The following is a 25,625-nucleotide window of genomic DNA, read 5'->3' as shown; positions in this document are numbered from 1 at the left end:
CCCAATCAGTCGAAAGCCTTTCTGAAAACAGAAAGACTGAGTATGGGGACTTCTCCTGCCTGATTGTCTGAGCTAGAACATTGTTTCTTTCTGGCTCTTCCTGGGTCTCAAGCCTCTGGTATTCAGATTCAAATTTACACCATTAGCTCTTCCAGGTCTCCTTTGCCAACTGCACATCTTGGCACACATCAGGCTTGATAATCACGTGAATCAATTCCTTATAATCAACCAATCTTCTTTTCTCTCCCTCTCTGTCTCTATCTATATGGTTTTGTTTCCCCAGAAAATTTTTACAAATACAGTACCCAAACCAGATGGAGGCTCAGGTGAGAGGAGCCTTATTCGGCACCTGACAGCTCCTGCTTCTGTGCACCTACTGTCAACTATGATGACAGAAAGGGAATTAGGGAGGTTCTTCAAAATAGCTTCAATTTATCTGTCCATACATGTGCAGAGTATTTGCTTGTCATAACTGTCATTTAGTATTCAACTGTAGCATTGGAGTTAACAGACCACTGCTGACTATGAGCTGCTGCACAAAATGATTTAAAATCCTCCAGGCATCATAAGTTTAGAGTCTATGGTAGCTACATGGCTTTTAATCACAAAATCTGGAAGGGAGAAGGAAGCCTTCTATAGCATTCCTGAGAGCCAGTAAACTAGTTTCAACAGCTTCATAAATGGTGCCTTATAAACTCACAGGTCAGTGCCTCACACTGTGGGGTATCTCTCTTGTGTAGAAAGCTCTATGCTAGCTGGGCAGCAAACTGAGTCACTGCAACAAAGAAAGGAACACCAGATAATTTTCAATAAATAAATAAAGGAAAGAAAGGTAATCTTTAAGTGTAGTAAGAGTCAAACTGAAGAACGTCAGTAAAAATAATTCTAGTTTGACATAATACAAATGACAATAAATTTGCAAATAATATGGCACAAATTCTCTTCATAGTCTAGGTGCTTATGGGTCAATAGCGAATGTTTGGAAAAGCATGTTATATGGAATATATGAAGAATAAAAGTCATTTTAAACCCAAATGGATTTTTTTTTCTTCCAAAGACTCCTGATCTACTTATGACAGGAGGGTGATGGTATTAGACTTTTGATGTTCTGGGTTAACATACTGTACCATGACTTACTGACAGCCATAAAACATGTACCGTAAAAAAAATCAAAGGAAGAACTCAAAGAAACAGGTTCTGGTACATCAATAAATTTGGGAAAATCAAAAGACAGAAGGAAGAACTCAACTGTCAGTGAGTGAAAGAGGGCAGGTCATGCAGGACTGGATTTACATAGCTTAATCTAGCTCGGCCAACAGAAGATAAAATATTTTGGGACTCCAGATATTAAAGGAAACAAACCAGCTACCAAGAACCTGATCACCTGAAAACATGTAAGGGTGGAACTTCTACTAACAAAAAGGACTTTCTCACTGCATTAGGGCAAGGTGTTCCATTTAACACCAATACAGTTTTCACTGTCTGGCATCTGTGCTCTGTTTGAGGGATAAGAACATGATATGTAGCAAAGTTCAAAATTCCCAGGGGAATTTTATAAATGGAATAGATACAAAGGGAAAAACAGATAGGTGTGTTATTTGTGTATACTGAACGTATTTTAGAGGAAAGGACAAATCTGCCGTTCTAATACAGTATTATAAACCAGATAAAACAGAAGCATACGTATTTATTCAGCTGACAGTCTGCGATGTTTATTTCGACTATTTCTTTAGCATGTGTTGCTACGATATTGCTGGATGTGCTAGCAGTTTAATTGGGACAGACTCTGTTGCTCTTCTATAGTGACTCCCGTGAGAAAATGGGAAGAAAATGGAGACAATTGGAAACTCAGCTGAGAAATTACATGTGAGAGGTGTGAGCAAGTATCAGCCGTGCTGCGGGGGCAGAGGAAGGGGCATAAAGGAAACACGCAAGCAGCGTGCTGACGGTTAGTGAATATGGGTGCACGCGTATGCAGGGACTCTAGTTGTGAAGCTCCCTCCAGAATAAAAAGTAAAATGTCAGCATTAGCTAGAATTACAGTAAGAAAAGACATGCAACAAGTCGCCGGTGCTCTAGATACTCACTGGATACCCAGAAGGTGCCAGACACTATGTACGTACAGAGACGGATGAAACACAAGCTCACCCACCACTAGGAGACAGATAAGTAAACCAACAATTACAACCAGCAATAAAAGAGCCCGGAAGAAAGATGCCATGGGAGAAGAGAATCTCCTATCCTGGAGGCACCATAAAGAGTCTGAGCAAAGGAAAAAGAGTGGACACACGATCCAGGGACAATTCAGCGTGTAGCTGAGTTAGGTCCTGGAGGGGTAGGGTAAGTCTGGTGAGAAATGAGATTAGGGGCCGGACTGTGAACAGCTCTGTATGTCGTGTTTTTGAAGTGAGCAGGGATATATTTAAAATGTTAGATAATGCCATAATGAAATATGAATTCTAGAATAACCATTCAGAAATATCCAGCATAGATTTGGAGATTAATATAATACAGTTCAGAGATGGTAATGAGGCAGTGAACTAAACTGGCAGTAGGAAGAAGAGAGAGAAGATCACAGATTTGGGGGAGAATTTGGGATCTTATGCTTAATAAGATATAGTTGGTTAAGAATTGGGAAGATTACAGAATAATTTCACAGTGATACCATTCTTTTGAATATGGAATAGGAATAAGAAGTTGGGCATACGGATGTATATCAGGCAGAGATTTAAAACTGCAATCGAGAGAACTAACTCTGGTTAGCTTAAGCCGAAGAGACAGAGGGAGAGAGAGAGAAAGGTAGAGAAAGGAAGCATATGAGGAATTTTAAAGATCAGGAGAAAAAAATTATGATTTCACATCATAAAACAAAACCTAGGGCTGCTCTTAAGTCTGAATAGCAAGAAGATTCTATTGAAATCACCACAACTGGCCCATTCAACTTAATATTCAAAACCCAGGAGACTAGAGCCTTGATGACTGGCTGGGAAATCATGCCACCTACTCTTTGGCAAAGAGAGGGCAGGCGATTTGATTCAGAGTTCTGCCAACAAATAGCAAAACTCACTGCTCACATTAGGTTGCTGGTGGGGATATGGAGTGCTAATGTACGAATTTAACCTGGAAGATGAAATAAATGAAGAGCAAGTTACGTTACACATGCAAAGGCCAACGCAGGGACCATAATGCAGTCATGGTCTAGAGTCACGAGAGATAACTGGGACGGTGAAATTGCTGCTGGAAGTTAGGGAAATGTGGGTCTTTATGCCCAGCAAATATGGGTAGTTAGCATGAGGGAATAAATAGACTAATTTAAGAAACATTAGTAAATGAAAACAGCTGTGGAGACAAAGTTCTTTTTTCTGGCAATATAATGAAGAAAAAGTACTTATTAAATACCAACTGTGTTAATGGCAGATTCGATTGTTACAATAACACCATACAAATTAAACATAGCAGGTTCTAAAATATAAACACAGAATAAATAGCTCTTTACATGGCATATAATTATATCATTCATGTCACTACAAAACCCAGACTTCCAAGGGAAGTTGCTGATAAGAAGACATAGGACTCAAATTTTTAGTCTGCGCAAGTGTTTCAGAGTTTAATTATGAGTTTGCAGTTTTGCAAGTGTCATAGTACCATCCTCCTTCCCACTGTAAATTCTGAAGTGCTCCGGATCCACAGATTGAAACAAATTCTTTATAGAATTACTCAGCACGATTCTGGCTTAAAATGTTCTTGTAATGAATTTAGAGTTATGCATGCAGTTAACCAATTATTAACAATGAGCACAAGTTGTAAGAAATATGTATATGGGAAGCATTCTGATTAGTTCTTTAAATAAAAAAGTATTTTTAAATTAACTCTGTTTAATCATGAGGAAGTGAAGCTAACAATACAGTTTCGGTTCTAGAAGCAGGATTGCTTGATCTCAGCACTACTGACATGCCAGAACGAGGCCAACTGTACCTCATGCTCCCCAGTGGTGACCATCAAAAATGTCTCCAGTGTTGCCACATGTCCCATGGGGAGCAGATGCACCGATGGTGAAAACCACTACTCTGGAGAAGTGAAGCAACACGTTTTGCTCACTCTGCTTCAGGGAAGTGGCCAGATCCTCCCACTTGCACATAAACTCATGGAAAGACACCTACCTGCCTGATAACTACGCAAGTTCAGCACATGGTCTTGACATCAGAGAATCAGCTTGTACAGTATTTTATCATCGCCTGATTATCTTTCACTAGAAATACACTTACGAAGCGACCTGTAACATATGCACACTGTGGAGTAAAGCCAATTCAGCCCCCACTCTCTAGGAGGCTAAACTCTCACAAGCGCAGTTCCTTTTTCCACGACTTGATACAAGCTGTAGGGGTATATTATTAAATAGTATTAATAAAATAGATAAAATATTTTACAACAGTAACTTTCATATGTCATAATTTCTGGTTGTCCCTTTACAGAATAAAATTATACATGCATTACATGTACTTTGATTCGTCACATTTGGCCAAAGTTCTGAACTTCCTATTCTGGTACACAGAGTAAGGATAATTATCACACAAAGATGCATTGAGCAACTATTATGTATATAGTACAGGGATATTTGGGAACACTGGTGATATAAAGATGAATACAGTGCATTCTGTGCATTTTAGGAGCTGAAAATTATATTAAGGGGGTATTCAAGGTATAATATAATTGTAAAACATTAAATATGCATATAGGGAGTATACACTGAGAAGTGCTTAACTGTAACCAGAAGAATGGAACTATTTGAAGAAGCTTATATCTGAGATGGAACCAGGAGGAGGGACAGAATCTCAAGTGCAGGAAGGTAAGAAGAGGATTTCCAAACTGAAAGAGAATCTTGAAATTGATGAGTGTTTTGTGGATCATGGTGGTACCTTGTAAGCGGCTAGTTGGTGGGCACTCTGAGAGACGATAGTGGGAAAAGGGAAACAGAACATGAGATTAGGAGGATATTTAGGGCATAGTAATGGCTTTAAATGGGAAGAGGTTAGCCACTGAACATTCTTTGGTAGGTAAGTGATAAAATCAGATGATGCACTCTACACAGATGGCCCTGGGTTTAGCACTTAACAATGGATTTGTAAGAAACGTGCCTAGAAACAAAGAGAACAGATGGAGGTTACTATGATAGCCAGGAAGACATGAACACTGGTCTATAAGAGAGGGAACAGACTCCAGGGCCTCATGAAGATGGAACTGACAGGATTTCATGGCTGACACTCTATTAATGAATGAGTAGAGATGCAATTACTTGAGACCGAAGAATCAGGAAGAAAAATTCAGCATCTGGAGGTAGAAAGTAAATTCATCTTTGGAAACAATTTTGAACTTGAATTTGAATTTGAACTATCAGTCTATTGTCTGTATGGTGATTAATGTTCAGCAGGTGAAAATTCTAACCTCTAGTTAAGAGAGATTTTTTTTCCAAGAAATAAAGATGTAGCGATCATCTCTAGAGCTCAAATACTGGAAAGAGCTGGGGTTATTGGGAGAGACATTATAGATGAAGATGATAAAAGCAAACAGGAGAACTATGAAGGATGAGGCCATGTAAATGTAAGTGAAGGAAGAAAAGCCATGCTCAGCGACAGGGATATAAGCATTCAAGAGAGGCAGAGACGCTCCAGGAGAAAATGGGACATGAGAGTGAAGGTGAGCACTTTCTAAATGAAAGTGTACCTTTGTGAACAAAGATGGAAAGTAAAAGGGAAATTACTTTTTTCCCTACCTGATCCCTTGAGAATTCAGAAACTTTCAGTGAGTCTTCTTATTTTCATGACAATGTATTTGTTTGCATACGTTCAGTAAGAATTTGTTCTTGTGACAGGATGCAATTAGAAACATTGGCTATATTACCATGACTTTGACTGGAATATCATATTTGAGAGAGATGCTCATAGACTCAGATATAACCACATGGCTTCAAGAAACTGCTTGGAAAAATCGACCTGGTACTTTGCTTACAAGGTTTCAGCAAAGCAGTCTTAAAAAATAATGTATATGGTCAATCATTATTCTTGCTTCACTTGTAGAAATAATCAGGCAGAGTTATATACAAACAAATTAGTTTTACTGTGATTATATTTGGTAAACAAATGGGGGTAACCGTAGAGAAAAAAATCATGTTTGCACCTTCGTAGATATTAGATGCTAGTCCTATTAATTACATCTGAGGTTTTGTTATATATCTGTAACCTTGGATCTTGAATTTTTTTAGTTTCCCCAAATATCTAGCTACGATTCACCAAACTAAAGTTTCCAATTTTCTCCCACCCTTCTGATCTGGAATCACTAAGGACAAAGGCAAGCTTTAGAGCCCCACTGGAAGGGACCTCACCAAGTACCCCTGGGCACTGACGCTGCTGCCACACTAGAAAGTACTGACACACATCTCACAGTTCAGGAGGACTCCACCCGACACCTGGTCCTGTACAAATGCTGGAGACACTGAATCACACTGACCAGGAAGAGACGGAGCCGACGTCAGTGTAGGTAGACTGCTTCCACCCAACATGCCAGACCAAGACTTCTCCTTTAATTAGGAGGTTGGGATTAGCAGACACAAACTACTACATATAAAATAGATAAACAGCAAGGTCCTACTGTACAGCACAGGGAACTACATTCAATACCTGTAATAACCTATAATGAAAAAGAATCTATATATATTATGTGTATATGTGTGTGTATGTGTATATATAAAACACTGAATCATTATGCTGTGCAGCAGAAAGTAACACAGCGTTGTAAATCATTATATTTCAATGAAAAAATAAAAATAAATAAATAATAAAGATTTCCTCCTTTAGCTAAACATGAAAACCTTTCTTCTGTTCTTTCCCTCCCTCTGTCATTGTCCTGGGAAGATAATGCCCTCATTTCGATATTCCAGGCATTGCTAAGGGTGGGGGCAGGGAACCTCTAGAATTTAGGATGACTCTGTATTTCAGGCCAGGAGACTGTCTTCCCACATGTGCTAAAAACATGACTGACCCCTGGCTTGGACAGGGAAACACAGCAGTCCCTGTGAATGAATCCAGTCCCTGTACTTCCATAAGAGGAATGAGCTGTGCCCCGACAGGTCTTGTCTTTGTCTGTGGTGGTTATCATTTGCCTCGGGCCTTTGAATGCCAAGATGGCTGGAGCACAGCTGGGCTATGCCTCTTAGGCTGTCTAACCGTGCCCCTAACGGTTCTAGAAAAGGCCAGCCAGGAGGCATTCATGATTTGAGAACTGCTTCCTTTGGCTTCCCTGGTCAGGAGTTAATACAAATGAGGACACGATCAGGAACTTTTCCTTGACACTTGCAGACACCGCTGTCTGACAAAACTCCTTGGACTCTTGGGCCAAGCTTGTTTTTGAGAACAGGATAGTTTTTGATTGTCTTTTGGCTGAGCCAGGAGGTGTCTGTGCTGCGGTGCACTTGCTGTACCTGGTGTGAGCTTCTGGGGAAGCTGAAACTCAGTCATAGAAGATCAATGACCGCTTAGCTTAAAGGGCTGACTCCTTCAACAGTGTTTTCCTTTGATTTGGGTCTTGGGGATCACGGCTCTGAAGTGCACTCCAAACATAGGGAGTTTTCCTGCTTTTAATAATCACAGTAGGCTCCCTGGCACACCACATCCTTTCAAAAGTTTTAAATGTGTATTTGTAGCCACTGACCAGCAGGGAAATATCTCCCTAAGACTAGAACCTCAGAAAAGCAATGAGAATGACCAACTTAGAGATTGTGAACCTGAAGTTGTGGCCTGTAAATATCACAGGCGCTCAGCAAAATCATCAGGACTTACGATGACCACACTCGATAAAACTGCAAAGCAGTAGCTGAGAGTAATGCTAATGCCTTAAATTTTGATCGTCTTTCTCAGTTAGGCTGACAGTCTGATCAAAAGGGGGCATTGTTAAAGAGAAAAAACACAGGCCCAAAATAGTGCTACTTGTGCTAAATCCCATGATACCAAACCCAGATTTAATACTTAACGTGACTGCAGTTTCCACCTTCTTCTCCAGAAATGTAGCAGTCTGGAATTTTCTGGCCTGCACCAGTGAAGTCATCTGCGACAAGGGCCCTCTCCACCCCCAGAGGAAGAAAACACCTTGCCATCACCACTACCCCCTAAAAAAGAGGAAGTCCTGGCCTCAAAATCCTTTCTTTTCTTTGGTTCACAGTTCCCGTGCCCCATCTTCCTTCCTGTACAAACTTGCCATGTTGTACCACCCTGGGGAGCACCCTCCTAGTTCCTAGATGGGATGCTGCCCCATCCACGAACTACCTAATAAAGCCAATGTGATTTTCAAATTTAGGAAGCTGTTTTTCAACAATACTCAAATACTGTATTTCTCTCTCTTCCCATTTTTATGTCAGTCATTCATGTCAATTTTGTCAGATTTTTGTGTCAGTATTGTCCATTTTCATTGGCCTAACACCACTGAATCTTTTCAATTCTTCACTTTTCTTTTACTCTGTATACAAATGTAGCCATTAAGTGCCCCTTATTTTTCTCATAAAATGTCTTTCACGTATATCCCTTCTAATCCATTCCCAAAGGCACTACAGGGGTAGAGGCTCTGAAAACCCTTTGTAGTGTAATTACAAAGCCTCGGTGACCTCCTAACCTGACCTTCTTACTTTCCGCTCCTACTTTCAGTATCTTGTTAGGAGGTTGATCATCCTTTAACTTGACTGAGTTTAACTGGCTGTAATGGATTTTTAATTCTCATTCCTCATGAGTCTGGATTAAAAGATTGTGTCCCACCATGTGAATTCTCCAAAACATAATTGGCCTAAAAAGGAACTTGTTCTGCAACTTTTCGATCCCTTGGTGTATGCAAGGCTTTGGTTTCAGGAGCCCTATTTGGCACCAAAATCCACGGATGCTCAAGTCCCTTATATAAAATGGCACGGTACAGTCGGCCCTCTGTATCTACCAGTTAAACCTACCAGTTGATGCCTAATCTGTGGACTCAACCAACCATGGATTGAAATTTGATTCACAGTTGGCTAAATCCTTGGATATGAAACCCACGTATCCTGAGAGCCAACTGTGTGTGTGTGTGTGTGTGTGTGAGTATGGAAATCTGCATGTAAGTAGACCCCTGCAGTTTAAACCCATGTTGTTCAAGGGCAACCGTATTTAAATCCAGAGCAGTGGTTTGTCTGTTTTGATGCCCCTCTGTTACTTTTTTGAGCCTCTCAAGTAAGTGGGGGCACCTTTTCCTCTTGCTGCTACTAGAGGAATGTTGAAGTTTCTGATTTCTTTAGAAATGCAAATAAAAATGTAAAAACATAACTCCTTCTGATACAATCCTAACATGGCTCGAGGGCTAAACAGAAATGAGTATGTTGACCTCAGTAACCTGAGAGCTAAGGGAAGCCAGGAGATTCGCATCTATTTGAAGAAAATGAATTCTGGTTCCCGACAAGAGAAGGACCATCCTATTACAGTTAGCACATTTTGCAGTAGACTTTGAAGTTCATATGAACATTCCTGAAGGGACGATGGTTCTGTAAGAACCATGCAGTCAGAAAAGAAAATTATTGCTCTTAGTTTAGCAAGTAACTGTATTCCTCAAATGAAAAAAAAAAATTACCCCCTACCCATCCCCACCCCTCATTTCATCAGGGAAATGCCTGCTGGTGACGTGGCTGGGGTGAAGCTGAACTGAATGGTTATTACTTTGTGCTTTGCATTATAGCTTATTATGTTAAAAAACAGAGAGGCTGGCGCAAGACATCTCTGAATCTGCACTTAGGTAACATTATGCTACTAAAGCATCATGCCTTAGGTCACTCAACTCCTTTCATATTTATTTTTAATTTATAGCCAATTTTTGAAAAATGTGTATATTCTACCCGCAGCAACCAAGAATGCTGTAAAACTAATCCTACCCTAAAACATGCAAAGGAAACGAAAAATACCTCTCAGAATCATTATTCATTTGTTAAAATGCAATCTTTGCCATACATTCCACACCTGACTCTCTAAACCAATGCCTCAGGTATAAAACTTATTCTTTGGTTAAAATCCAAGGATATTTTCACTTAGAGAATTGCCCTACACTGTCAATTTAATTACTTCACTCTAACGTGATTTTCCTTTTATTTTCATACTTTAAAAAATTATGTTTAGAAGAGATGTAAAGTTCCTTAAGATATTTATAATGAATCATTTTGGTATCAGGTCTGATTAGTAAGATAAATTAATAAAGATCATGATGACCTCCAGCTGGTTATTCTCATGCTCAAGTCAGACCTGAAACCAGGAAATCACTCCAAGGATGATCTTTAAGACAAAGAATACCGGAGTCTGATCATTTTTCCTATGAGATGAGCATGCAATTATCAAAAATGAAATCACATAAGTTATCGAAAATAGTCTCACTCGTTGCCTAGATTGGACGCCCCAGGATGTTGATTTGGGATCACAGGCGGTATCAAGTGGAATCACGCCCTCCCTTCTTGAAATGGACAGGAAAGATATCCACAAACGTCTCTCCCCATTTAAGAAACAATTTATCTGCGGACAGAGTTCCCAGAGGGAGCTAGCGGTACTCCCCATTCTCTCCTGGAAACGCCCACAGTTCATAGTTAATGTAGCTTGTTTTTGTTCAAGCTTTGAAGCAAATAAAAGATACTTTATTTTCTTTCCTGGCAAAGCTTTCCTCGCCCCCCCACCACCACCAAATACAGAACAAACATAGAAACGACAGTGACTATCTTCGTCTTTGACTATACTGTTCCGTCACAGTTAAATCCTATACATTTGTTTTCCTCTCTGGATCTACTGAAAGGACTTCTATGGAGACGAACATGACGGACAATAAACCTGCGCAGCTCATAAGGTTAAATGACCATGACTGCCTCTATCCAGAGGATAAGAAGTCCAGTCACCCAGAGATATTTTCTTAAACTCTTAAAATGCAAGAACACTGGCAAGCTTAACTTCTTGCTACCTATTTCTAACTCCCTGCCTTTTAAAAATAAAAGTAATCCAGAACTTACTCCGCAAGTGGATTATTTTGCCCAGTATTTTTCTGGAAAAGCACTTTTAAACGGATTCCTTGATTAAGAGGTACAGACTGTCAGCTATAAAGTAAATGTCATGGGGACATAATGGACATGTAGGGAATGCAGTCAATAATGTTGCAACAACTCTGTCCTGTGATGAATGGTAACCGGTCTTAGCGCTGTGATCATTTCACAGGGCATAAAAATATCAAATCACTATGTTGTACACCTGAAACTAATATAATAGTGTATGTTAATTATAACGCAATTTAAACAAAAATAGAGGGCTCCCTTGAATGCAAAGAAAACACACAGAGTCCATCAGAACTATTGTATAAGAAGGCTATACCTCTCACAGTGACAAAAACCAATTAAGGAAGAACAAAAAGATTTGACAGAGATAACAGATCTCCCTCCTTCGGTCCACATAAACATTTTTCAGTGAGAACAAACCAAAAGAGAATTGAGGGTACTTCACAGGAGTCCAGGGTCTTTAAGGCAGCACACTTTCAATTTCCAATACCTACTCTGTATCCATTACGGTGCCATGGATGTCAAGTCTCTCTGCTATGATAGAGTGTATGCTCAAACTTTTGAACGAGAAGAAAGTACTATCCTAAAGAAAAACGCTGGCAAGCAGCCACTGTGAAGAGCAAAACAAGGAGCAACCATATCAGCCCACAGACAAATCCAGTCCCCTTCCAGCAATGCCAGTATCCTCACTGTCCCCTGTCTCAGTGCTGAAATTTTACCCTATTAAGGCCAGATACATCCGAGTGTGTTAGCATTTGTTTCTTCCTCTTACATTTTCATTTGCCATAGAAGCTGAGCTACAACAGCTTCTTTGTTCAGATTAAGCACAAGAAAACTGTGAAAAGACCCAGGTGTCCCTGAAGTATGAGGCAGCCAGGAAAATGGAACCCCAAATGCCCATTTCCTTGAACATGGTATAGATGTTTAACGACTGCTGTTATCCTATCTGCCCTTCTATATTCTTTTACTTTTCTTCTTTTTTGATTAGAAGACTATTACATAAATGTATTCTTACTGTAAATCAATTAACCAGGTCAGCAATATAAAAACACAATAAGATAAAAACAAGGAACACTTCTACCGGGGGCAGTATCGTGGCTTAGAAGTCATAAATGACCTTTCTAATGAAAAAGGGGAAAAAAAGCATTGGATAAAATATCTACCTTCTAAATGGATTGCTGAGCCAACCCAGAGGAAAGGAAACTATAAAGCACAAACCAAAGAAAAACCAGGGTATGCAAGGTAAACAGGAAGGACAACTTTCATCCCGCGGGTTTCTGTTAAATCTTGGAGACCCACTTTTCCACTTTCATGGCTTCAAGGCCTGCTATGGAGAATCTCATAAAAGACCCCAGAACGCAAATGATGACCACACAGGCTTGCCCTCGGGGTAGGGACGCACCGGAAATAGACATGCCAAGCAAAACATCTCGGCGAGGCCACTTGAATGGCTATGATTTAACACTGGGTGAAGAGGGGACAAAAGTCTCTTGTAAGAATTTATAACCCCCAGCTGGCCTTTCCACGACTTTATGGCCTGAGTTCACGCTCCCTCTGTGATTCAAAATATTCTCAAAGAGAAATTTAAATTGAAAGCGTTTCCAGACAGCTTGGGCTTCCACAGGACTGAAGAGTGTAAAAGCTGTCTGAGCAGTATGATAAAGCAGGGGAGGAAGGGCTGAGGGTCTCACAATTCCTTCTTCAGACTTTCCACTGACCCTCCTGACTTCAGCCTGGCCCCTCGTCTCACCCTCCTCTGCTTCTTGTCTGAAATCCACCACCCCTCTGGTCTTATATCCAAGGAGAATAAACCTCCAGGCTCCTATAAGAGCAAGAAGAGGTAGGAGCCTGACTGTGCAGGGTGAAGGGCCAGGTATGGAGGGTGTCTCTGCCTTCCTCCCACCTGCTAAACACACACACACACGCACACACACACAAAACCTTGTGTAATTCCTTCTGCAGAACGTGATGCCTTTCTGGAGTTGGCCAGACCACATCACCCTGTTTCTCTTCAGCCCCCATACCTTCACCTCTGCCAACACTTACGTAAAATCCTGTTCTACAAGGTACTTTACCTAGTATCTCCACCCACTTTCTACATCATACATTATGACTGAGGTTTGGGGAGCAATTTTATAAAGGGGATCTCACTGAACATTATTTTCCTTGCTGGTTTTGACATAATTTTAGAGAAAAGATGAGCGTAGAAATGTCTTTGCTCCACTATCTTCAAACTAGAGACCAAACCTACTGCTTTAGAAGTACAAATTTCCCCAAAACTAACTACTAGAAATTATCTAATATTGAAGTATAATTTGGGGAAAACTCGAGTAGGTACCTTGCCTAGTCTAAGGACTATCACAGCCTTCCAGTTAGACGCCGTTTATACTGAGATCCAAAGTAAACTATGTCTAAGATAGTAAAAATAATTTACCATTTTGTGGTAAGATTCTACATAATTTAGGAGCAATGCCTCTGCAGAATGTACTAAATGGCTTTGTAATCAAAACCAACCATTATAATATTCTAGTATCACGGCGCATCGAAGTCTAGGTCACTAGACAGAGTTAAGTTCTGCCCGGCACAAAGGTGCCTTCTTTAAAGCACTTCGTTCACGTACATCGTGCTGATCTAGATATTTTATAACAACTTTCCAACAGAAAGCAGGCACAAGTCTTGTAATCACGAGATGGTATCATTACAACAATTTTCTGACATAGGAAAGTAAAATGTTTTCAGGAAGTGGTCCCTTCCGTGAATTTACAGTCCCTGGATAGCATTGTAGCAGCCCTGAATCATACTACCTTGCAAATCAAATTTACACCTGCAAATGTTCTGACAGGGACATCATTTCCAAGATGTAACTATTATGGACCAAACTGTGATCCCTGAAATTCATATGCTGGAGCCCTGACTCCCAATACTAACATAGTTGGAGAAAATTAAGACTGCCAGAGGCACTCTGCTTTCGGTGGGCAAGGCTAGCAATACATCCTCACTGTCCTACCTCGGGGGGTCTATCAACTTTTCAGCCCTATTTCACATATTAGTTTGCAGGAATCTTGATCCCTTTTCCATCAACAAGTTATCACACTGGCTCATTACCCTGGTGACATTATGCTGACTGGACCTAGTGAGCGAGAAAAAACAGCTACTCTGGACTCACAGGCAAGACATTCTCATGGCCGAGCGTAAGAAATAAATCTGAGAAAATTCAGGGGCATTCTACCCCAGTGAGATGTCTGAAGGCCCAGCGGCGTGAGGCATGCTGAAATCCCCCTTCTGAGGTGAGATATGCTGTTACTTCTGGACCCTCCTACAACCAAAACAGAGACACAGCCTGTATCAGATGTGCCTTTGCAGATTTTGGAGGCAATACAGTCCTCAGCTGGGTGTGTTATTCCAGCCCGTTTGCCAAGGGATCTGAAAAGCTGCTGGTTTTGAGCAGGACCCTAAACAAGAAAAGGGTCTGGAACAGGTCTAGTGCAGGCTGCTCTGCCGCTCGGACCACGGGGTCCAGCAGAGGCAGTGGTACCTGGAGTGCCAGGTGGAGATGGTGCTGTTTGGGGCCTTTGGCAGGTGCCCACAGGTGGATTGCAGGTCCTTGGACTGAGGAGCAAAGCCCCACCGTCCTCTGCAGACAGCTAGTCTCCACTTGAGAAATAGCTTTTGGCTACTGGGCATCAGTAGAGACTGAATGCTGAGCCATGGGCCACTAGACTTACCAGGCAACCTGAGCTGCCCGTCACGAACTGGGTATTACCTGACCCATCAAGTCATAAGGTGGGGCACCCACAACAGCACTCCAGCATCAGATGGAAGTGGTATGTACGTGTTCCGACCCATGGAGGCCCTGAAGGCACAGTAAGTTACAGGAAGGAGTGGCCCAGCTGCCTTCTCTGTTCCCAGCTGCACCTACGTCCTCACAGGGAGTTTCCTACCTTCAGCTGACACAGGAAAAGAAGACGTGGGCCTGGTTTACAGACGGTGCTGTGTGACATGTTGGTGCAACCCCCAAATGGACAGCTACAGCACTAGGGCCCCTTTCTGAGACATCCCTGAGAGACGGAGGTGAAGGGAAGTCTCCCCAGTGGACGGGACTTCAAGCAGTGTACCTGGCTGCTCACTTTGCACGCAGTGAGAAATGGTCAGATGTATGGTTACGTACCTATCTGCAGGCTGCGGCCAATGATTTTGCTGGTTGGTCAGGGACTGAGAAGGAACATGATTAGAAAATTGATGGCAAGGAAATTTAGGAAAGTGGTAGCTGGATGGACTTCTCTGAACAGGCAAAAATGTGAAAAATATCTGTGTGCCATGTGAATGCTCCCCAAAGGGTGACCTCAATTGAGGACGATTTTAATAATCAAGTGGATAGGACAACCCAGGCTGTGGATACCAGTCAGCCTCTGTCCTCAGCTATGCCATCGTCCAGCGAGCTCATGAACAAAGTGGCCCTGGTGGTAGAAATGAAGGTTAGGCATGGGTTCAGTATCACTGACTTCCATTCACCAGGGAGACTCGGCCACAGCCACATCTGAGCGCCCAGTCTGCGCAGCAGGGGCCAATGCTGAGTCCTCAAGATGGCACCATTCCCCAAGGTGATCAGCCAGCTACATGGTGGCAGGTTGATTACGTTATACAATTTCCGTCATAGAAGATGCCGTGTCCTGTTCTTACCAGAATAGGTACTTACTCAAATAGGATAAAAATTTGCCTTTCCTGCATGCAGTGCTTCTGCCAAAACTACCTACCACCCACGGACTTCCGTAATGCTTATCTACAGTCATGGCATTCCTCACCACGTTGCTTCTGATCGAGGAACTCACTTCACAGCAAGTGAGGTGCGGCAGTGGGCCCAGGCTCATGGAATTCACTGTGTCTTGAAACGGCTGACTTGAGATAATGGTTAAAAGGTTTTTGGAGACTCATTTACAACACTGGTTAGGTGGCAGTACCTTGCGGGGCTGGGGAAAAGTTTTCCAGAAACATCCAATATATGGTGTATTATTTTCTCCCAGAGGCAGGATTCACAGGTCCAGGAGCCCAGGGGTGGGTATGAGAATGGCACAACTCACTATTACCGCTAGTGACCCACTCGTAAGATTTCTGCTTCCTGTTTCTCTGCGATCTTAGGCTCTGCTACCCTATGGGAGGAACGCTTCCACTAAAACACAACAACGATTCCACTGAACTGGAAGTTAAAACTGTCACCCACCCATGTCGGGCTCCTCATGTCTCTGAACCAACAAGGAAAGAAGTTACAGTGCTGGCTGGGGTAACTGATTCTAACTAACACAATGACCTATGCAACAGGAAGGGGACAATTCTAAACATGCCTTTTAGGAGACTTATGAGACTGGTGGTATGCAGTTGGTCCTACAAGGTCTGATTTTGCTATATATATCCCTTTAGCATCAGAGTATTGGATTTTAGAAAGAAAGCACTTCTTATCAAGCCTCATATCACCGGTATGAATGAAACAGAAAAGTGAGCTATCTGATGAGTCTCTGAGTGCTTTTCAGAGGTTTTGATATGCCACACCTTCTAGACATGGATGATAAAAGGCATGTCTACCCAGATCCAGAAGCCTATTCACAATGCCTTCCAGAAATTTTAATAGTTCCTCTGTATGTATGTTACATGCAAAACACACAGTAAGTACCTCTATAACAATCAGGTTTAAGTCATGACTATTATGATTAATTAGTTCATGCAACCAATATTTAAGAAGCACCTAAGAAGTACAATATACCTTATTGGGTCCAATCTTGACATTTCCTTCATTCCTCAGCTAATATTCGACATGCATCTGGAACATCGGCATCAGAATGTGCTAACGGCTGAGAACAGATATTTGCCTCCACTGCATTAGTCCTTACGTGCACTAGCGAGTTATGATGAAAAGATGGTCTAATAGCAGCATTTACTAATGCCAAACTTAAATTCAAACACGAGTAAATATAAATCATCCAACCCAACAATGTCACAACTTAACCAACTAGAAAAATAGAGCAACAGTTTATAAGAATAACATAATGTTGACTTACCTCTGAAGAGAAAAACCGTTTTAAAGTTCCCTTACCTCTGGTTTGTACCCCCTTTCCGCAGGCTTCGCTGGTGCCCATTATCCCCTGCCTGACCGACTCGGGCACTAAGATACAGGAGCTCCATTTCTGTGGCTTCCACCTGTGATTACAAAGGACAGCAGACTAGACATTTCACCAGGGCAAACATATCAAAGAAAGACTTGAAACAGATGAACTGGAAATCCGAAATCATAAAGAGTGAACTTCAATAAAGATGGATTTGAAACCAAATCTATAAAAATGGACACAAAAGGAAGTGCTGGCACACACTAGGGATGGCAGTAGGACCCTCTGCCCCAGATCCATGGTTGATGCAGTCAATCCATTTTTTTTTAATGTGGTTATTTTGCACACACATCTTAGTTCACATAGCAAAGTGATCATAAAAAGCATTTGACACACAGATCAAATCTAGAGGGCTTAGCTCTTTATGAACTTAACGCTGTTTAAAGAAAAACAATTAAAGAAAATAAAAGAGAGAAAATCCCTATGCCTCACTGGAGCACGAGAGAATCAAGGTTTGAACATCTGAAAATTTGGGGTGCAAACCTTCACACTTGATCTTTTGCTTTAAATGCTTCATAAGGTGTTGCCTAGTACTTTGGGGTAACTCAAATATCTCAACAGATTATCGAGTCAAAGGGCAGTGGGGAACCATGGGGACCTATCTTATGTAATAGCTCATCTCGGGGAAGAGGAATGGATCTGTCTCTGAGGAATTACCCACGTTTCTATTCCACAAAGGAAACAGTGTCTAAGGAAGCCTTCTGGTTTTCCAGTATTTGTTTTTAAGGCCAACAAAATTCTCTATTTTTATGACCCACGGGAAAGACTATGACCTGTGCCCTTAAACCTGGTTCTTCAGAATGTTTCAGAAAACTTGCACCTTAAATGTAAGGACAGATTCTACTCTTTCACTAAGGACATTTTTATACTTTTTTCACATGAGCCAATACCTCTGATAAGAAATGCAACTTCAAAAAAATGAACAGAAACATGAAGTAAAAATATTATTGACCAGTTTTGCCAGATGAAAAAAAATCTAGAGACCTTTGGATTATCATTGTGCATACAATTAACACTACTGCATTGGATACTTGAAAATGGTTAAGATGGTAAATTATGTGTTATGTGTTTTAAAAAAGAAGTGTCAGCAAAAGAAAAACGATGTATACTAGAGCACGGAGCAGGATTCCTTTGCTCAGGAAAAGTCACCTTAAAGGCCCCTCTTAGTTATGTGAACATAGCTTCATACAAGACATGGAGATCGCTTGGCAGAGCCAGTCATTAACATCAGCGCTCACCACCACTTCTGCCCCACTTAGACTGAGTCTCAGGTTTCTTGGACAATTGGAGATAAGTGAGGCAGTGGCAGCAGATACAGATCATCTTGCAGAACCAAGCAAAGTACATTAAAATGTAAAAGTGAAAAAAAAAGGTATCACTGATCTCATTCAAATGGCCTCCATATTGTGAAGAGTTGGGGTGAAATCAGGAAACAGCCAAATAGAAAATCCTGTCACATTTAAGGAAACCATCTATTAATTTCAAGTAGTTACATGTTTCCTTCGTAGATGCATAGACTCATTAAGTGTAATTCCAAAACACAGAAACTGCACTGGTAAGGTGGTTTAATCCGGCTTTTCAACTTTTCATTCATTCAGATCCCTCAAGTTCACCAAAGGCTTTCTTAGACCAAAGTGAGACCAAGGAATTCATTCCAGTGAAGTGCGCTGCAGAGATTGAAACAGAAGGAAGAAATTTTCAGGACTCTCCTGCTAGACTCACAGTTTTAGAGTAAGACTGGTCTCAGAGAGGTGAAGTGACATGCCTGAGATTGCACGAGTCAGGACTAGCCAGCTGTCAGTCCTAAGTCCCTAGACGCTCAGCCACAGCCTCCTGGCGACACCTTCATGCCCAGTGTATACAGGGCTACACGGTGTCTTCCCTTTTGCTTATGTTAGGGTCCAGGCTAGGCCACCCCAAAATGTGCCTCAACTGCACACTGATTATTCTGAATTAAAGTTATTTAAGAAATGACCAGTGCAAGAGGGACACCCTGACCTTCCTTTCTGTCTCCCTGAAAGCAGGAAATAAATCGCCCATATGAAAGGTGCCCTCCCTGCACCTGGAGGAAGAAGGGCACCTCATTGCCAGAGTTGGGGTATTGGGGACTATACAAACCAACCTTGTTACTTCTTTAATTTACCACCCTAAGCCCAAACTCTGTTCATAGATTCTTCACAGATTGAGCACCCAAAACCTACATTTCTTTGTCTTGTCAATTCTTCACAAATTTATTGTCTCTTTGTCTAAGGAGTATAAAAGCTGCCTGGTTTGGCCACTCCTTAGGTCTGATATTGCTGAGATCTCCATGCACATTAATTAAAATGTTTCTTTTTCTCTTGCTAATATGTCTCATGCCAATGTTATTATTAGTCCAACCACAAGAACTCAAGACCGGGTAGAGGGGGAAACTTCTCCTCCCCAGCACTTACTAACTTTACATGCTGGGAAGTGCTCACATTCACAGGAAAATTTCTGTAGACATTTGGATTCAGCTTTAGTTCGGTAAACCTGTGAATATCTCGCTTTAAGGGAGTAAGAGAGACGAATCAGAAGAAAATGATAAAGGTTTACATTAACTTGCCTTCCTAACATACCAATGAGGGGAAAGCAAACCTAACTTGGCACCGTATTGCTCAGAACGTAAGCATGCTTTACTAAGGGGCAGAGCATCATGCTGATAACTTGGACACATACTAAACACATCTGGAGAAATGATACAATGATCCAGTCCACGCACAGTGGAACTGATTTCTGGGGGAAATGGCAAGAGGTCACTAGGGGAAACTAGTTCAAACATGAGCGGTTAAATTGAAGTACAACCGGAGAGTAAAGAGAGCAGACAACAGAAAGAGCCCACAAACAGTTTCTAGGATCTTCTCTGATTATAACGGCACTGTGTTCATAAGAAAATGTCTAATAATATTTGATTTGACTAATTGTTTTCAACGGGCTACTTTCCCTAAGAGCTCTTCTGCTGGGCTCGCAAGTTTCCATTATTTACATGTGGCACAAAAAGGTGGCTATTGACAGTCTTCTTACAATGGCCCTGTGGTTGATGGAAAAACTGGCCGTCTGGGCTTATTCCAGGGCTTGTTCAACTCCTCTACAAACTGGTCATCAGACAGAAACAATGGGAGGAAAGAAGGATGAACCTGATAATACTTTGGACATCTTCAATAACATTCTAAACTTTAGTTGATGGAAATTCTTCTTGGAAAAAAAAAACCCCAAAAAACCAAAAGTAAATTAGCTGAGTAAATTAGCCCTTGAATTCCACAGCTTTAACATACAGTTTCTCAAATAATCAGGAGAAACATTAGACATTTTTTAAATCAGCAAATCCCAATAGTGATTAAATTTAATCCAAAAGTACTTTAAAGTGATGTTTCAATCCAATGTTGAAAGAATGGAAGTTAATGACAAAGCACACAAAGGTACTGTGTTTATAAATAATAATCACCAACTTGCCAAAAGGGAACATACGTATTTTAAAAACTACTCATCTTTTCTAAAAAAAAATATTATCCATAACTTAAACTTTTTTTTTCTAAGATTTCTTAAAATATGCATATGATTAAAATTGAGAACCAAAACCACTTTTGAATTAAAATAAGCAATTATTAAAGAAGTTCAAATCTGTCCTTGGTTCTTGATTAAAAGCTTTAGGATGAGAACAACAGAATGAGGTAAGGTGTGTGTGTGTGCGCGCGCACATGCGTGCGTGTATGTGTGTGTGTGTTTTCCAGGTAAGGACCTCATCCTGAATCTCTCTGGATTCTGATCCTGAAAATTAATTGCCTGGTGGCAGAACTCCAGCAGCTCAATTACAGTCAAACCATGGTTTTGGTTTTTTTTTTTCCTGTTAATTAGACTTTCATAGTCTTTACTCTCTCAAAATACATTCAAAATAAGAGGGGGAAACAGTGAGGTACTTGACAATAAACAAGATTACCTCTTTTTATTTCTCACTATGAATATTTCATATAGTAACCATATCTTGTGTGAAAGAAAATAGGTCATGAGTTATGCTGAGGTCTAAGGATTATTTTAAAAGGTGATTAATTACCGATACACGGGGCACAACGAGACATCTTCACACTCTCGCTCTTCGAATAAGGTATCTGGGCATTCTTGGCCTCCGCTGGCTGCTTCTTGGATGATAATCCTGTATCGAGACTGTTTTATGGTGGCATTTCCTAAAGTAAAGGAAAAATAAAATTATAGTGCTCTTTTATGTGAAAGCAGAGAAAAATCCAGGGTGAGGGAGCAATTGAAAAAAGAAAAAAAAAAGAACAGAAGAAATAAGAGTAGGTGGGAAGGCTACCTGGGGAATGAGACTAACAAGCAAAGCCCAAGGATTAGGACTCAATCTCACTTCCGTGAGAAAGACACACCGCACTTAATAATTGTGATTTCAAACCTACGTGCTCTAACATGCAAAGATTGTTTCCCACTGTCTTAATATATTTTAATTCTTATTTTTTATTGAGGTGTAGTCGATTCACAGTGTTAGTTTCATGTGTACAGCAAAGCAATTCAGTTATACACATACACACATATATTTTTCAGATTCTTTTCCATTACACACAGCTCATTACAAGAAATTGAATATAGTTCCCTGGACTGTACAGTAGGTCCTTGTTGTTTATTTTACATATGGTAATGTGTATCTATTAATCCCACTGCCTTAATATATTTTAAATTAATCAGAGTCTATATTACCTATGCCATAAAAGTTCTGTGGCGTAGTCTGAGAGGCTCCAAAAAGCCAGTTTGATCTCAAAACAACAGCTCAGGGGCCTGAAGTTTAACTATTAGCAATTCTCCCCCTCAGGTAAGTCACTTTCTTCTTTAGGCTACTTTTTATTATGCAAACACTCTTATTAAAATTAATACATTAGTATCGTATTTATTTATGGGGATTAGTTTATTAAATGTCTCATTCCTCATAACCGGAGGTAATATGTGTCTAACTGGCATTTAGAGAAGAGGCACTACGATGAAGACAGGACAAAACGTTGTCTACTTGGTGATTTTGCTGAGCAGCACAAGTGTCAACAGGCACCTCAACCTAAGGACAGCTGGTGTTCACTTTAACACGGAGGCGGTTCACTTCATCATCTTAGATCCTCCTGAGTCAACAAGAACAACAGAAACCCACGATGGTGCTTTGCAACTATTTTAATCGTTATGCGTAAGATACTGCACTTGATACACAGATACAAATTCTGGAACTTACAACTACACAGAAAGAAGAGGTGGCAGACAGCTACACAACTAGTTATGAGACCCTACAGAGTGAGAATCGTTGGACAGTGGTGCAGTATTGGGAGAGGACAGAAGACAGCGTAATCACTTTTAACTCTGGAAACCAAAGACAGTTCCTGGAGAAGGCAGATTTTATTCTGGGACTTGAAGGCTGAATAGGGCGGTTTCTTTTTTTTTTTTAAAGGCTGAAGCCATTTCAGGTCAAGGAAATAGTTTGAGAAAAGGCACTGAGATGGAAAGGTTTGTGGACTTCACAGAGAAAGACACCGCGTTCGGGGGCAGAGTTGTGTATAACGCTCGTGCCAGCACACCTCTGGGGACTGGGGACGAGCTCAGAGAGGGCTGTAAAGAATGTGGAGAGGAAGAAGCATAGGAGAAAACTGAATTAGTTTTTAGTTTTGAGACACATAATGGACCTACCCATATGAAGAGGAAAATTTCCAGAAATCCAGCAAACTAAGTGGAGCAAAACAAAAGGGGAAAAAAGGGGCACTTTAATGAAAGTTCTATATTCACACGGTTTTTAAACAATTTTTAGTGCAGAAAGACTTCCTACAGTGAGAATCAACTGACCTACAGCCCATTCCCTGTCCTCCTCCTCCCAGAACATTCTGAACTCTTTGTGCATTTAGTTCTTCTGTGGTTACCTCCAAATCGATAAATAATACGTTTATGTCATTTCTTCCTGATTTATTAACGTTCGACATTATCTATCGACCTTTTGCTATAATGGCTGAGTATTTATTTTGCACCACCTTTCAACGTTTTACAACTATATCACTATTTTTATGCCTCTCCTGGTTATTTACAGACTTTAAATAACCTGTATACATTTTTTCCATCCCACTCCTCACTCCCGCCCTCCATCCGACCAGCCACCATGGTTCTAAAGAGCCTTCCTGGGGAGACAAGCTTCCTCTTCTCTCGCCACCCACTTCCTGCTCCCTGTGCCGCACCCTCAGTTTCTCCATCTTTCAGTCTTTGCCCACTGACTCTACCATAAATGAGTTGAGATCTCTCATCCACGGGCCTCTTCTTTTGTTTTTGACGAGGAATTGGGCTTCTAAAATTAATTTCTACCATTTTAATGTAATTATGAGAAGGGGAGACCAACCCACTTTTATAACCTTGAACTATGAGTTAAGGAGATCTTTTCCATCTGCTCCTTTTTTTTTTTTTTCTGCCTTTCTTTAACCTGCTTTATACCCAGAGATCTGACCATATAAGATATTTATTAGTGGCAGCCTTGTCCATTGGCTTCTGGCTGGCTTTGGCCAAAGGTGTTTTGGGGCACACAATGGAAGGAAAAAAAGTTAACAAAGGAAGAGAGAGAGAGATGAGGGTATTTATTCCACCAGATTTCATCCTCGCAATCAACTCAAAGTTGGTTCCCTTGGTTCCCAAAGCCACAGTTTGTACCGAGTGCCACTGTCCTACAGCCACTTTCTCTGAGTTCTATTAACTGCTCCCATCTCTGTCAACTTTCAGGCTCCGGACCATCACTAGCCAGGCCCCAATGTTTGTTTACATTAACCCTGTCCACTCCTCTGTAACAGTTCCTTCATTAAATTTTCCCCAGTTACCCCATATGAGTGGCTACCTGTTTCCCACAGGGCATGCTTATAAAGTCAAAGGAGAGTTGCTACTATTTGACGGAGAGGAATGGTATAATCAGCCCCTTTCTAAATGTAGTTAAAGGCCCAGTAAGGAGTAGAGAAAAGAAAGCTAAATAGAAAAAAAAAGTAATTAAAACAGTTCTGCATAATAATATACAAGCTATCCTCATTTGGGTGGGGACATTGTGCCTTTAGGAAATTACGCCTTGAGGAAAACGTATCTTCCTCCAATTTCAATTAATTCTAATTACATTGTACTTACTCTGATAATTATTGTTTATCCTTAGGATGTGTACATGAATGTGGGTTTCTGTGTGTGTGTGTGTGTGTGTGTGTGTGAGAGAGTGTGCTTCGTCCAAGTGTTAGGAGACCAGAAATAAAGATTGAAGACAATAAGAAAAATGAAAAGGTCGACTTTACCCCACCCTGAGAGAGAACAGGGATCAATGCCTCTCCCTTCACAAGGCATGCACAGACACACACACACACACACACACACACACACACACACACACATGTGCACGCGTGCGCACACACACACACCCCACCACACACATAGAGGTATTTGCTTTATAGTGTAATTCCAGGTCAAATAATTCAAAGTTTGGGAAAAGGAGTTGCATTGATTATCATGTTCAGGTGAAGTTGAGAAGGCTGGATTCTACAGGCAAACAAACTTTTAGAATTGAGGTCAGGTTTTCCCAGAGAGAAAACTGGTTGGCACTGTATGGAAATAAAGAAATATTTATGTCTTTGAAGAGAGAGAAACAAGGAAGGATCGTAATATAGGTAAACACCACCAGATCTGTGAGATACCTGTTAAGAATTTCTCTTTCTAAGTGGTTATGCCTGTGTTTCTTTTTCCTTGAACATTGGAATCTCATGAATTTAGCATTCAGTTTTAAAGGATTTTTCCCCTCCCTATAAATGAAAGTACCTCAAATTATGACCAAACTTACAGCAGTCAGTTATGCAGAACAGACATGATTTAGCTCATGTTATGGGAAATTCAAGGATAGGCAGTGTCTACACTTGGGATGAAGTCCATGGTCTTCTCACTCGACCTGTATTTTGAAGCCAGCACATGGGTAGCAGTTCGGTATCACTAGGACAATAATTCCATAAATCTGAGAGGTAACCAGCAACAAAAGAAATGGATGCCTCTGACAGCACCAGCATCATAATTTGAACTCAGACAAGAGAAGGTGAGCAAAAGGGCCAAGTGGAAGCTCTCAGGAAGTGATGTCCAACAAAGCTTCCCTTTCCCCTGAATATACAAGAAGAAAATGATTTCTGGGAAGGAGATATGGACAGGCAAAGACAGTATTTTTGCAGGTGGAAAACACTCTATTAAATAAGTATGTAAAATATGTTAGAAATTCCAGAATTATCACTTTAATCTATGTCACATCCACTTCTTGGCATTATGCATACGCTATCTCATTATTACAACACTTTATGAGATTGGCTCTTATTACTATTGTTGTTATTATTATTATA

General features: G+C 40.8%; 1 protein-coding gene across 1 annotated transcript in view; it reads right to left on the bottom strand.

Moving 5' to 3' along the window:
- Positions 1-25,625, bottom strand: part of THSD7B (thrombospondin type 1 domain containing 7B) — a 764,170-nt gene that overhangs the window by 294,920 nt on the left and 443,625 nt on the right. Inside the window, exons 11-12 of the mRNA XM_064484730.1 lie at positions 21,308-21,437; positions 17,169-17,272 (exon numbers count right to left, since the gene is read on the bottom strand). Of these exons, the coding sequence (XP_064340800.1) occupies positions 17,169-17,272; positions 21,308-21,437 (234 nt within the window). The remainder of the gene's footprint in view (positions 1-17,168; positions 17,273-21,307; positions 21,438-25,625) is intronic.

This window comes from Camelus dromedarius, chromosome 4 (genome assembly GCF_036321535.1).
Source record: "Camelus dromedarius isolate mCamDro1 chromosome 4, mCamDro1.pat, whole genome shotgun sequence".
NCBI classification, from domain to species: domain Eukaryota; kingdom Metazoa; phylum Chordata; class Mammalia; order Artiodactyla; family Camelidae; genus Camelus; species Camelus dromedarius.
The sequence above is the reverse complement of the archived record's forward strand: the minus strand, read 5'-3'. Positions and strand labels throughout refer to the sequence as shown.